The sequence below is a fragment of the Varroa jacobsoni genome, unplaced genomic scaffold, assembly GCF_002532875.2.
Source record: "Varroa jacobsoni isolate VJ856 unplaced genomic scaffold, vjacob_1.0 scaffold_1472, whole genome shotgun sequence".
Classification (NCBI taxonomy): domain Eukaryota; kingdom Metazoa; phylum Arthropoda; class Arachnida; order Mesostigmata; family Varroidae; genus Varroa; species Varroa jacobsoni.
In genome coordinates this window covers 293,538-309,231 of record NW_019214374.1, presented here as the reverse complement: position 1 = coordinate 309,231, position 15,694 = coordinate 293,538, and the positions used below count along the sequence as shown (strand labels likewise).

The following is a 15,694-nucleotide window of genomic DNA, read 5'->3' as shown; positions in this document are numbered from 1 at the left end:
TGACAAGCTGTACTTTGTTCAGTGGTCGTTCCGAGAGATATTGTCGACATTGTTCCCGTCACGGATGCATTGTCAATATAACTATAGACAAACTTTACACAAGTAAAAACTGTTACACGCCTGGTGATTGTGTCTTTGTTATCCAACAAATAGAGTTGTGAAATCTTTCTAATACGTTTACTTTAAATCAGAGCCGCGTGTAAAGTTTGCACTGATCCAAGCGTCGAAGGCCCCTTGATTAGTTTTAGTAATTATTTGCCAATGCGTGACTAGGGTAGGCCCACAAGCTCACACAGCATAACACTTTTTTTCAATATTCCTATTCTAGGACGCAGCGTACATCATAGTGAACTTCGGCCTTATCGTCAATTCTGAATTTTTACGTTCCGTACGCTAATGTAAAAGAAAATTTTAAATTTGAAAAAAATCATCGATATTTCTCGAAAACTATTTTTTTTTTACAGAGAATGCCAGCCGGGACTGGAACGTTTATGTGTGATGGTTGATTATAAAACGTTTTGTAGTGATGTTTCTAAAGATCACGTGCTATTATAAATATATGGAGGAATAATTGACTATTAATATAAAAATAAGTCTAAATAATCTTCTTTTTACTAAAAAAGATATCATTATTAAAGTTATTAATATAATATAAATTAATAATATAGCAGGATGTGTTATAAAAATAATTATTATTATAATATTATCATTATAATTACTATAAAGCGAACTATTTTTTCTGATTTACAAAATCAATATTTTATATAAATTATTATAGTTATCTTTTCATTTAACAAATAAGATGAGTAAATCGCTTACAGAGAACTATGTCTACACTTTTTTTGGGGTGCATATGAAATAATACCTTTTCGGCTGCACTGTGCTATTTCAAAAAGTTCAACGATAGCGGATAGCCGGGTCTAGAGTTCATAATTTATATAGAATATATGGGGTGCTAAATTCCGTTTCAGGTCTCTAGTTAATGAATAGACTCGAGAAGCGGAAGCTGGGCGGGAAATACTCGCTGAGTATCTCTAATGTGGACAATTTCATTCGGCTTCGGGCTTAATAGACATTACCAGTCCTACTATGCCAGTCTTACAGAGTCCGTTCGATTTTTTATACGGTTATTTTGCAATTCCTGTGTTTTTATTGGAATTTCTAAGCAGCTTGTAAGTAACTCGAAGTGCTAATTTAATGACCATTTCAGCAAATTAGTGGGCTGGGCCGACTGGCTTCGTGGAACAATGCTTGAGACCTTAGCTTTAAGTGGCAGAACTTAAAATTATTTAATTTTATAATCTATATTTGTTCTTTATTGGGAAGTGCCCTTGATGAGCGATGGCTAACAATGGTAGCGAAAAAGGCCGCGTATATCATATGTTCGATCAGCAACAAGGAGAAAATGAATTTAAATTAGTCGTATCGGAATCAGGAAGGTATTTTGGCTCAAAAATTAGCCGTTAGTACTGTCTGTGAGTCTGGTGTCTGTTACAGTCTCGTAAATATTGTGCTGTAGCTCCGTTTGTATACATATACTTCGACTATGTTTGCTTTTCGTGGAGCGTCCGGGTGTGACAGACGAGAAAACAGGTCCTGCATTACTTAATTTAATTTAAGTCAAAGGCTCCAAGCACTGCTTTTGTTGTTGCGGTCACCTGTACAGGACACTGGTGCCGTGAAGGAATTAGTCATCTAGGGTTCGGCTTCAACATGGAGTCTATATGACTGCCTTCGATTTTGTGGCAGGTGTTAAAGCTAGGAAAAGATAGAGAGTAGTAGCTTAAGAGAAGGAGACAGACGTGTAAAAAGGGACAATAATCCAGCTGGCAGTCGCACGAAGGAAACTATCCAGCTTCGGAGGGTCGCAAAGCGAATCGTTGGAAAGAAGGAAACATACTGAGGCTAAAAGACGCAAATCAATGAGAAACGGGTGCGACACTGATTGACTTCTACGAGGCCCGGACTTGAGACAGAGACGAAGTCTGGGTACTGAACTGACTGAGACAGACGCTGGCCAAAACAGCAAATTACAATACCTGGTCAAGCCGTACGGAAAAGGAATAAATCGCAATGTAGAACAAGGTGGGCCAAAGACGCAACTAATGCTAGTAAAATGCAGCTGGTGGAAGAGGTTGATTGCCCGAAGGTCACGCGTCGGACCGCAAGCCAACCTCATTGCTTGCTCCACTGTACCGCGCATTGCAATTTGAGTTTCCTCACTTCGTTTCCTAAAGGAATCTACCGTCTTAAAAGTTCCCTCGAACTGCAGCTCTGGTGGTACAGAGCTGCGGAAGCGTCTTCAATGAACTGACATCAGAGAAATGTAGGAACGTGCCTGTCGTTGATGTAAACTCTATTGTGCCCCGTGGCTTGCCGCCGCGCCATCTTCTGGGCTCTCTCCCTTCCATTCCTGTTCTATTTACAGTAGTCCTCGCTAAAACGAAAGCTGCCCGTTAGTCGGGTCGTCGTTCTTATGTCGAAAGCTGAAGTAAAACGACAAATACGGATCGAGGTTTTCTGTAGTCTGCGAATACTGGATCTGTCAGGCGAGGAAGCAGACGGCCAAGCAAGCCGAGAGGAAAGAGAATCTAATGTAACCGGCTATCTACAGTTCAAATCGAAAGGTAGATTTGTGAAGAAATAGAAACGAACTAGTCAGGGCGAAGATGACTGAACTGGTTGAAAAGGCTTAGACAAGTGACTGCTGTTTTTTTGCCATAGCAGCTATTTTCAGGCTGAGTTTCTCCTCGAGAGAATCAGAAGACTAGGTGAAGCTTCGAGAGACTGAGCTTTGTTCACCGGAATGTCCGGGGAGTGATACAGATCGTTGGGGGATGGTACAATAGCGTGGGCTCCGTAGAGACAACGTGGGGAGAGGCCAATCTAAATGAAAAGATTTTTGCCAAACCCTGCTTCCCATGGTTCCAGTTTCCTTTCTGCAGAGTTGAATGTTCCTTCAAACGAATTGCTTGCCCACTTAGTAGACCAGTGTCGTAGCAGGTCTCCTGGATGAGCTGCCCTCACGTGCGTTAACAACGCACAACAAAATTAAACGTTAATTATGACATAGAGCCTTTCTGTGGACATCCCGTACTGATCGCAGCTTCCGCTAGGGGTTTTGCAGGTGGACGAGTAGTGCTCGGAATAAAGGCATCATAGAAGCATTTGGCAAAGTTCGTTGAACAGAAACTTGGGATTTTTTTCGTCGAGGTCTGATGACGCCAAAAAATATAATACAAGGATGGGATGGTTGCGACAGATCTTTTGAAGAAAAAGGGGTTCTTTGTTTAAATCCAAATGGGAAAGGTGATTTAATGACGTTCCACTATCGCTGCCTCTATTTACTGAAGGATTATGCGAATGTCGAATGGATGACCTTAACGGACTTTTATGATTTGCCCCTTTTCTATACGCCATGGTTTCTATTATAGGGGTCGGTATCTCATGGCCTAACATAAGATGTTTATCTATTTTTCTTGTCATGCTTACCAGTGATATCTGTTTTGTTCGTTGTTTATCGGCTCGATATTTTCCTTCATGTACCATGGGGTATCCAAAAAAAGTGATTCCTATCTATAAAAGTAGAAGTTTCTGTTGCTTGTTTTCTTTCACCTGTTGTGTTCCCTAAACCGTTTACAGTGGCACTTTGCTGTTATAGTCATTTTAACATTCTGATAATCAAAGATATGGGCTAAAGAAAGCCGTCTTTACAGTTGACCTAGTTCAAAACCAATGACTCAGCTACCTGAGAATTTTAGGTGAAATCGATTCGTTGTAAAGCTTCAACTGTCTCAAATGAATTTCCCTATGGAGAAAAATCTACTTCTATTCTGCAAGACTTTTGACTGCTTCTGGCTGCGTTTGGCGGTAGCAAGTTAATTCTGTGGTCCAAAGTTGTCCTCCTGTCTCTACAAATATACACATCGTTTTTCCGCCTGCATCTGCTTCTCTTTTTGAGGCCTCCATGCCCTAAAAACCGAAAAAGGGTTCTGACTAGGATAATTCCCGGGTTCTGTTGGGGGTCCTGATTTGTGCTACCCTGCTTACTAGCTTGACTGGCTTAATCCGTTTTTCCCCTTGGCAGGATCTATCCCCGAATTTTCCGCTCACAGCACCCGAAAATAGCACCTAACTCCTACCTTTTGGAAAATTGCCATCCGTTTCATATGTTTATAGCTTTCTGCTTTGAAGCACAACGCCATCATAACTTCCACCATCTGGTTCGCCCTGTCCAACGTTCGAACGCCTCGTAGCAATGTGCGCCAACAAGAAGATTCCTACAAAATGGGAAAAATAGAAAATGAAAGCTCTACTGGAACAAACGCGGATACGAATAGAGTTGGTGTAGTAAAATGCCTTGCAAGGCATGCCTATGAGCCTATCAATGATTCGGTAGGCACATTCATAATGGTTATAGCTAGTTTCGATAATACGCATAACTGAAGATTACGCTGACGAGACCGAGTAGATCTGCAAGCTGCCTCAGCTGTTGATGACTGTAACCCATGTATAAGATGAATGAGACGAAATTATAGTATTTTTTTTTCAAAATATTTAAATACAATTAAAATGCAACAACACACTGCAGTTTCCCAACAAAACGGCAAGAGAAAAACAAGTCGGGCTAGATTCCTGCATTTTCCAGATGACCATTTTTCGTGGGACACCACTCATTGGCTAATAGGCTAAAGCTTCGTTTTGTTTTTGGTTTTTCTCTCACTGGATACATTCAGTTAGGTTAACAAGGAATAAAGCACATTGCATAATGTCATTGCTAGTCAGAGAAAACAGTAAGCCTATTTTTGTTAATTTTGACCTCTGTCAAAATTACCTGAACTATCCTCAGATAGTTCATGGTGTTTCATCCTTCATCTACGACGATAGTCGAACAGATAGATTGAGTCACGGCTACAATTGGGTCGCGCCTGCATTCAAGCCTTCGTTAACCCATCAGTTATTAACAAGAATTTGTGCTGTTAGTCGTTCCTTTGTCACAAAGAAGAACTGCATGCAGTGCTGAAGTTCTATAAACATTTTCATTTAATATACCTGGCGTACGCATTATCTGTTATGTATATCACGCGCTTTGATGCCTTCAAGCAATTTCAGTCATCTCGATACAAATCCGCTGTCCGCTGCGCGTTGGTCGGCGAAACACCATGGCTAAATAACTTCAATGATTGAACCTAAGTGCGGTTTTAGAAAGGAAAGTTGAACATCGTTCAAAGAAACTGAGAATCCATTTCTACACATAATACCTACATGATTAGCCCTCTACACCCATTTGTCTACAATAACTGGATTTCTATTTCTCTAAATTGTAGTTTAATTATTTGTGTGCTTTCTTCAGTATCCTGGCAAAGCAACAGGATACCTAGCAAGCGATGTTATCCGAGGAAGCTTATTGCAACACTGAAAAGGGAAACCATACAAATGAATTGTCCTCAATATTTAATAAACTGTAGTTTAGAAATAATAATTAGAAAAATATTAACATACATAATGAAAGAAGCTTAACACGCCTTCGACCTCTTGAGGATCCGTTAGGGGTTAGCGTTCTTTATGTGCTTAGCAGTACAGTTTTTACGTGACCCTCGCACCATTTATAGTGGACCGGGCGATCCCGATACTCGTCGTTCGAGTGTCTTCATTTTAATCTAAATTTTCTACGGGCTTCTTATCAAATTCGTAGTATTGAAGGCACAGCATCATTAAATCAATCTATAGCGTAGCTATAAACTGTTTGAAAGTGAGCCATCACCCATACACCTGGTCGGGTCCTGGGTACGAAAGCCCAAGCAGTACCTTGTCGATATGTATACTAAATCCAAAGCATATGTACATTTTCATTATATTTTTAGTCGTAAAAAAGAAATCGAGATTCAACTGAAGTTCAAAATGAGGCGAAACGTTTCTGAGCGATATTCTGCTAATCTATATTGTAGCTAGCACAACGTGACACGAAAAATTATATCTCACAGTGAGTAAATCAAGCCAAGGTCCTGTTGTGCTTTTTTTTTTTATATAAGCTCGATATTGCGTTGCATGGATTTACATTTATTTATTGATTTTTAATGGGTACTGCTGATTTACTTTAGTTACTCATGTTTAGGTTCAGCTTAAACTACTTTCGACGTGATTAGAAGAGTTAAGAATACGTATCATCGACTTTCGATTATTGCTTTTCGGGTCTAATTTTTTTATGCCTAATTTTTATAATAAGACAATGAAGTGTCATGTGCCGTTAGAACTTTTTCTATAAAAATTCTTTAGGATGTTTTGTTTTTCCTCTCGAATAAATTTCACATATATTTAGTAGGCCTTCTGATATTTTGTCCTGCTTCGATTTGTTCGTCTATGTCATTGCGGCTTTCTTAAATTCTAAATATGGGTCTTTTTCACCAAAGGTCGAATTTTTCTAACATAGGTTCATATACTGGAAGGTGCGAACTAAAAGTACTATTTATTTTGAACAGGGACGGGTACAAACATTTAGAGCTGCATATTATATTTAGCAAGGCAATAAGCAGAAAAACATTACGTACGGAAAACTTAAATAAACAGAGTATATTCTATTATTCAGTAGGGTGAATCTATAAATTATTGACCTGGAGTAAAAACATTCGGTCGCTTACTTAACGTACGGCTTAACATCTAGCCAATTAGCGCCTAAATTTGAGATCTTGTTGACCCAGTTCAATTTTTTGCATTTGAAGTTGCAGGGCACGATATGTCCGTGGCTTATTACGAATCTCCGAAGTGTGACCCGCAGAAAAGAGACGGGACCCGCAAAGGGAAGGTTGGCCAGGACAACTCGCCTTCAGCAGGCCCCAACGATTTTTATGAAGTGAAGGAAACGCTGCTCACCAACCGCTGTGAAGCTGACGATTATTCAACAACAACAACAGCAAGCGACTTCACACGGAAAAAAGCACGAAACTGCAACGAGACGGTAATAGTAACTGTTGTACTGGTATAGTTTTTGTTCTGTTTACTTTCTGTCCCAGCACTTGTGTTTGTTATAATAAAGTGATTGATACGTGCAATTTTTTATGATTTATTTAAGGTCAGTCGGTGTAGAGAACACTTTGGGACAGCAGTTGGGAAGCTTGGTTACGGGGAAATGCTTAGCGACGTGCGGAGCGCCGTAAATGTAGTAACCGCATATTAAGTATTAGATTATCTGATCAAACAGTGTTTTCGTCAGACAGATTATAATACAATAGATTTGTACATGAATATAGAATGTCCGTATTTGTCTATTGCCTTGGTTTTGTCGTTTTCCGTATACCAGTAATCAGGTAATCTCTACCTCTAAAACGTTGCTTGACAATTCCCTTGCAGGGTAAAAAAAACTCCTTCCGGCAGCGATACCTGGCCATCAGCGAACGAAAAATAAAAAACAAAAAGCAATGGAGAAGACACAATCTATTTATCTCAGAAGAATTTGACTTGCGCGGGCGAAACATTAGGGATTAAGGATACTTTTGGAAATTCAGACGTAGTTTTCACGATAGCAGATTTAATCATCAATAATTTTCATTTTTCCACTTCCTTAAATAAATGCACCATATTTGAATTGCCAACTAATGTTTGCTTCTTGACTAATAGTTACCAATTTGATGATCTTTACTTCAAGTTGTCGGCACACCAAATCCAGTTTTGAGCCACAGCCACCAAATGGTTCTATGTTTATGTATCTTTAGCGTTTTATGATCGAAGGATTGAGCATTAAACCGTAAATATTCGGTAGGAGATGTGTACAGTATATTTTACTTAGCAGGAATTGGGCGAGAAAATGAAACATGTGGACTGTTTATATCTGTTTATACCTCAGGATGACCCCGGTGTCACGATGGAACGGCCTTTAGTTCAGGAGCAAAGCCGAGCGGACCCCGAAACACGTGATGACCAAGGAGTAGGAAGCGATCGATTGCCTTCACCGAATCAGGCCATCAATCAGAAACGTCGTCAGAGTCAACAACAACAACAACAGGTCCACCAAAGTTATCAGGGCCACTCTAGCGCTCAGCCCCGGCTCATCCCTTTATTATTGCGCTTCTACCACCGATTATTCAAAAGCTTCCGCAAAGCTTGGACCGGTGTAAGGTTCGGTAAGTTTAACGAATACTTTCGAAAAACTTCAGATCGGTAATATTAGGCTCTCGATTGTGGACTAGAAGAACAAGAACGAACGGAACGCTCACGCAGATTTTTTAATCAGCCATTTAATAAAGACGTGAGCACACATCGTGTGTTTCGTGAATAACCTAAATGTGCTACGCTAAATGTACCTATGTATTATGTAGCCACACGTATTTACTGCATTTTGCAGACACGCAGTCTAAAAGTTTTAGCGGACACTATTTTAACAAAATTACGTGAAAAATAATTTTGAGATAGCTCACACGTGAAATTTCAATTTTATTCGGATGTATTAAAACAATATGTTTTGTTATTAACATGTATTAACAACGGATGTATTAACAACGATTTTGTTATTGGGAAATTCGTTGTATAGAAAAGTACGCCCAATTTGAGCAGAGTGAACATTTTTTTAGAAATTTGTGTTGCGCGGGAAGCTTAGTTCAAGTTATGCTGCAAGCCTACTTGTGTTTAACAAATTCTGCGAAACAAACTTTAGGTTAAACGTAAGTCTAGCTCTCGTGCCTATCTAAACTATAGCAACTTTAGACTTGTCCCTATCCTATCAAAATTACCATGGTTAGAAAACAGCCATAAAAAAAGATCGACACGCTAAGAACTGCAGACAAAATGAACAATCGGCTTAGAGCAGATCGTGAACGTTCTAACAACGGAACGGTCTAGGCAAGATGAGGCAGCGGAAGAAACGCAAAATCGATGCAGGCCACAATAAAAGTGACAGCAAACCTCCAGGCAGAACAAAACAACTGAAGAGGCAAACGATCGACGTCGCCCGTAATTAATAACGAAAGCTGTAGGCGACGGGAAGCGAATCAATGCGAGAGCATCTCGGCAAACGTCCGTAGGATGGACGAAACTTGCCTTTCTTGCAAAAAAACAAAATGACAAACTTCTCTGGTGTGTAGGAAAAAGTGACCTTAACGACAGGCAACTACCTGTAGAACCGGATGAATTGTACATACAAGCAACACGATCCGAGTACAGGTTTTCGAAAAATATCAGATAATTCAATGACTTTTTTTTGTATCACTGAAGAGTACCATCCTCCCAAGGAAACATGCGATTTTTCACTAACTATACGAAACGATGCTTATCATAGAATCGGGCCAATGATGCCACCATATGATAGACAATGCTGAATTCGTTAAATCCACTTTACGAGCGCGGCATTGAACAGTATGCATAGCATTGACTCCTGCCTATAAATTAGGAATCGTCCAGAATTGCCTGGCATCGTTCGAAGCATAAAAAAGCACTTGGAAAGAAAAATTTTTATATTTGGTATCTAGCAACAACTAATCAATTGAAGATTTAGAGAACGCGCGTACCAGTATTGATCCGGATCAACGATCGCCAGGCAAACATGGGGGAACGTACAACGTTCAAGCATCAGATAAAGTTGGCTCTATTCTTCGAAGTCGCATCGATTGCCCACAGTATGTGCCGCTCCCATTAGGGAACAACGTTCAGCATTGTTAGCTGCAACCGACAATGCCGGAAAAAATAGGTGCACTGCATTATTACGTATACTAAATCGTGGGTCGTAATGAATAATTTCAATGATATTTTGCGGGCAAGTTGTCTCTTTTATCAGTACCTGGCCCATATAGGCGCAAAAATTGTATTTGGTAACCTATACTATTTAGAAAATAGTAAAAAATTTTCCGCAAAAATTGATCCCCATCCAGGGGATTCAAGGGTACAACACGCAACGAAGAGGAGTACACAAACGCCGCATTGAAAGGCGGAACCTCGACAGGATACTACAATCTACGTTCGCTCACACCAAAATCGGTCGCTGTTCCCGACCGCGACATGCAATACAAGTCGACCAAGTATTGTGGCCTCACCATATTTCACCGAGACAATAATGCCTCAAATAAAAAAAAATTTATAAACAATGTTACAGCCTATTTAGCAACTAACAAAAGTAAACCCTATGCCCACGTTCTGTTGTGATTCGATGGGGACACCAAACTTCTATCGTAAAAGTACAATACAAGCTGAAACCCCGAATTCAAACATGTACAGATTCGTACTAAGAGATATGATTAATGATCAGTGACAAACACCTGATTCGCCCCGTACGAAATACCCGAAGAGGTCCCGAAACCACGGACAGAGTGTACATGATATGATGAAAACGGTAAAATATGTCAGAGTGACGTTGTCCCGATACGGGGATTTTGCCGATTACAGAGAAAGCTAATAGCATGGAAAACATGCAGTTATGTCACAATGGATCGACCCAGAAGACGGCGGGGTTCGAAAGACTTCTGATGAACAGCCGAAACATTGAAGCTCAGTTCATCAGTGAAATCAACTAAGTACATTGGAGCAAAACGACAAAGCTATTTTTGCTATAGACAAAATCGGACAACTTTGTAACGAATGATAGGTAGAACTTTATTTAGCAGTTGCGTAAAGATTAACTTGCAGGTTCGTGAATGAATATCCATTTATTAAGCAATTTCATCTATACTTATTGTACGAACAACATTACGTCATGAGTATCATTATTTCTCTATGTTAGTAAAGACAGAATGACAACTAGCGTGGGTCGAAGCCCACGAATCCGTCTAGCATCTATCTGTTTCTATTGTATAACTAAAACCTTATGTCTGTTCGTCTGCTGTCAGACCCAAATCGGCCTCTTAGGGTGGTTACATTGGGTTGGTTGTTTAGAGCTCTATTTTAGGTAGTGCTGCGAGTAGGATGAAACCGATGTATGAATATTTATCTTTGGCAAAAAAAAACTACCTTTCTGATACTGTAACACTTCCTTAGAGCAGGGGAACCGACTGCCAACGTGATGGCACCATAACTGAACGCTTGTGAAAATATCGGTTTGTTACTAAGCAAGAGTTTATGGTACGGGTTAGTTGTAACACATGTTACGTACGACCGTTCGCTGAGAGAATGACCTCAGCGCGCCAGCAGGCCTGTCAAAAAGGGTGAAAGCGAGATTAATATTGTCAACATATTAACTGAATTAGGAAAATCTAAACATTGTAAAAAAATAGCAGTAATAGCAAAATCGCGAAAATGCTACAAAAAAAAAGTCCAGGAAAAATGTAGTCAACCAACAAAATCACCTAATGTAGGAACTGCAATCAAAGTATCTTGGGCCAGTTTTGGCGCGGATGAAACTTATCCACATTTGAATGGGTTGGTATATAATGGATTAAGGTAATTGCGGTGGGATATCTCGACTCATAGTTTGAGCGGTGCTAGCTGTAAAGTCAATAATTATCTAGCACCTATCAAATGAGTTGTGCGCTACCTGAAATGTCCTGGGCCAGCTTGCCAAAGTCTTCTCTCAAGGTCTCAAGGCCCTGACTCTTGTCGTAAAATTTGCACATATCGTGCTTCTATCTGAAATGGAGAATCTCTATCTAGCGTATTCTGATGAAAAAAAAATTTAAAAAAAAAAGGTCCAAACAAAAAAAACGGCATTTAATTCATCACTCGTCGAGCGTCAATGATTCTACTGGCAGCTAAAATAGTAAAGATCTGCTATAATAGAATATCATATGTTACTTTCTACCTCCTCGCTATTTAGGATCACCGGCTGAGAGATGGCGGTCTTGTTACTCGGCCAAAGGTCCTGGGTCAAAACGACCCTCGTACTCGACTTTTATAGCTACTTTATATACCTTGTCTCACACATTATAACCACAGTCCATAGAGCACCGTCGGTGTCGTCGCGCCCATAAAAGAAGCGGGAGCTTGTTGCTCCCGCCTTCTGCTGCGTACATTCGCATTCAAAGATGCCTAAAACTGCACCTCCTTTCACACACGTAAATGTGGCAACTGGTTGATGGGACCGAGCACCGCTAAACCGCTATTTTACATTAAAATAGTAAGAAGACCCCCCCCCCCCCTAACCGATATTAGATCTTCGACCATTTGCTGGAACGTATTGACCACAAGATGGTTGCACGTACTGAACCAACAAAAATCCTTTAGTGGACAAAACGGATTACGTCGATGGTGTGTATGCCAGACTCGTTTATAAACATTGGATGACATTGGGCAAAGGGAAGGTTAGCAGCGAAGCGATGATATCGAAAAATTCACAAAATTGGTTCTTCATCAGGTTGTTATCAGATCATATGGCTTTGGATTTATCGACCTTTCAATCGGATCGCGTTCGCAACGTATCCATTTGTCTATTAATATAACGTTCCCTGTTCGGCCGAAATAGCTTCAACTCCTAGCGCGAAGACTGCCACCAAACTGAAAATAACCAATCCGTCCTCCCGTAAAGAAGAAATCATACGGGTTTCTATACTGTGCGATTGCTTTAACATAATTAGAAAGCTGTTAGAGGAACGTGCCAATAAGGCAGGGGCGTAGAGTTAATCAGGCGAATGGTTTCCATTGAAATCTCGAACTGACAAACCAGAATCGTTTGAGGACACCTGTCGAAGTTTTGACGCGATGAAATCCGGCAACCTGCTTGCTTATAAAATTTATATATTCAAACGAGACTACGGGTATCACTTGTTTGCTATAAACTTGTGATCGTAATACTAAAATATTGAAATAATAAAATATATTATAAAAAAAATAATATTATAAAGATCTGTTGCGTACATTTCGTCGAACAAAAAGGTCCTGCTGTTCTTGACATTGTTCTGTTTCGTAGTGCGTCTTGTGTCCAGTTTCAAGAATTTTCTTACATGTTTTATGTCGCTTGGCGGTCCATTTAGGCTTATCTTCGCTGTCCTATGAGGCTTAAGTAGAAAGAAAACAACGTTGATGATTCACGTTTCACAATCGATTACAACAAAATAGGTTTGTCGCTAGCATCTGTGCAGCTATGACAAGGATTATGCATAATACATCTACCGACCATGAATTATGAACCCAGGTTGGGCTTAATCGTATGTTTTACAAATGGACTTTCTTGGTTGCGGTCAATGTAAGCAGCTTTGATACTTTATCAAGGGCACCCAGAACCTTCTTTCAATAGCAACCGTCTACGAAGGCCGACGGCTCCTGAATTAGGCTGTTACTGGACTGATAAGGCAGAGCCTTGCCACCAATGCGCAAGCCGTGCACTTATGAAGTCTGATGCTGGTGGATCTGTTAGTTAATAATGGGCAGGTATTTTTACGCAGCGCTCGCTGAGGGTCTCACGAGACAATTCGTCTATTGTCACTTGCATCGTTCACTGTGCGACTTTGAACGTTGCTGCCGGACTCCACTTAAGATTAATAACATTGTACGTGCGCCACAGCTATCCGCCCTATTTAGGACCGATCAGTGTACTGAACGGATAGGCCAAACATGACCCCAAAATCGTATTTCATCAACCTCATCAGAAAAAATAGAGCGCGTTTGTTGTGCCTTGATCTTTTGACTATGACCCCATCTAATATTGTATTTCCGTCTAAACTAAAACTGAACAGGGGTTTAAAATTTATTTTGAGCTTTTATTAGTTGCGTATATAACATTACTATGCCATCAAGAACGACATATCACTTGACCTACTAAGATGGTAACGTACATAACAGAGAATGCGGGAACGTGTGTGGGGCAAGCGAAACCATATCAAAGAAAAAGAGGTGCACTTACCTGCTATTTTTTCTATATCAGGAACAAGCTATTTGTCTCGTTTGTTTTGTGTATTGAATATGTGCCAGCTACCCTGGGATCAAGTGAGCGCCCGGGAACAATGTGCGTGTAACGTAATCGCGCGCTTGGTTCGTACACTTGGAATTTAGGTAAACCGTTCTAAATAATTTTGCCTTCAGGTGGAACAAGGTATACAAAGACTTCTAGTTGATTTTTCCATGAAAGTTAGCCGTGGCAGCGGCGGAAACAAGTGATTAAACGTATCGAATTATTAGATGTCTCCGCAGATTCCCTATAGTAGAGCAAACTTAATATTCAATTTCTCCTGCTGGGGTTGGAAGCGGCCGCCTATCCGCTGTTGCTGCAGGGAGCTTCGCACCCCGCCTTCTATCGCATCTGTTGCGTTCGCTCACAATAGCCCTTCGTCCAGTATCGGTTGGAGCCGATACAAACACATGTCGTCACGTTTAAGAAATCCAAAGGAAGTGAACGAGAGAACCTGCTGTCAAGCAGCCATTGAATCGTTCGAACAGTTGCAAAGATTAATGAAGAGCTCGTCTGGTCGAAGGCGTTAAGGCAGATGCAGCCATCGAGCAGCATAGATGAATATCGCTCTGAGCGCGAGGCCGATCCGACGGCATGAGAAGGGCAGCTCGCACGTTGCCTACGATAAGACTACTGCACGATAGTATCGTATGCTATAGCCACATATCTTTCATACGGCCATAAATCCATCAATAACTAATGTTCGCAGGACGATCTGCGGCGGGAACGGGAGAGTGATGACGAAACCATTTGTTTTTTTCTGTGCTCATTCCGTTCCGCAGACACACGTTCCAGCTTGCAAACAACAATAACTATTGTAAACTGGACACAATGGGTTCAGGCTGCTTGCACTTCTTACGAAGTCTAGACCTTCGTTGCATAGCCTACCATTCTCTGCTGTGGATCGCCGGGCGTATACCATGTGCTTGGTTATATTAATGTAAGCGTGCGACAATTCATCTGCGATAGATAGGTAGATATGGACTTACTTGGGCTGCATGTGGTTGGCCTCACTCACTCACTGCAGGACCAACGAAACGGATACGAACTGCTAGAGATAGAAAACAATTACTTTCAAAACGTGATAACATCAGCATGCTATACCATATCACAGTCAGCATACACAGCATCGATTTCACATATGTGAACTTGTTATGCTATTATATAAATATAAAATGTGTATATTTTCGTCCGCACAATCCATCGGCCTAGATTGCTGTTGCACCATGAAACAAACTTTCGAATCCCTTAATAGAATCGGGGGGCCTAAAAGGCTGCAGCGAACGGACACGGTAGGCTTCCGTTATGGATCATGCTATTTGACTACGAGTGCGCAGCTATATACACCTGACACAAATAAGTGTATTGCATCAGGCTGGCTGAGGATATCTTTTAGGGTATATCGCAATGCGGATTCGGTAACCAGTGCCTTCGAAAAGCATTTCAGTCGTTTATCTGTGCGAGACAAAAGGGCTAAGCTTAAGATCCCGCAGCGATTGGCTAACTTAGGTTGAAATAAGTGGAAAGTTAATGTTACTTTTAAGAAAGAAAAGCACCACATAGCATTAATTTCTAGCTGGCGTAATTATCGGCCATGCTCCAGGAGCCGAGATGGTTTAACTGACGGCCGGCCTTACGGTGAACAAAACGTAACACGATGCTACGCACCACTGTTTCTACCTGCTGCGCAGATTTATATGCATTTCGTATTTTGCCTCCTTTGTTATTACGTCTCTGCGTGCAGCTGGTAGGAGAGTACGAACATTTTTTATGATTACAGGTGGCCGTCGGCTTTTGGCCGTATTCGCTCAACGCACGATTGCCAACTGGCCAGCCAGCTTAAGCGAGCAGAAACAACAAAACGTCTTGCCGAAATATAGAGTAGGGTTAGTTGAG

The 15,694-nt window shown here is 40.8% G+C and overlaps 1 protein-coding gene across 4 annotated transcripts in view; it reads left to right on the top strand.

Annotated features, from left to right (window-relative positions):
• Positions 1–15,694, top strand: part of LOC111270413 (Kv channel-interacting protein 4) — a 92,013-nt gene that overhangs the window by 28,151 nt on the left and 48,168 nt on the right. For 3 of the 4 annotated variants that reach the window (XR_015314943.1, XM_022850630.2, XM_022850631.2), the window contains exons 2-3: positions 6,720–6,955; positions 7,841–8,117. Coding sequence is in view for 3 of the 4 variants with exons in the window: in XM_022850630.2 (XP_022706365.1) it covers positions 6,734–6,955; positions 7,841–8,117 (499 nt within the window). In the remaining variant the exon portion in view is untranslated. The remainder of the gene's footprint in view (positions 1–6,719; positions 6,956–7,840; positions 8,118–15,694) is intronic. The other variant, XM_022850632.2, reaches the window with a different exon arrangement.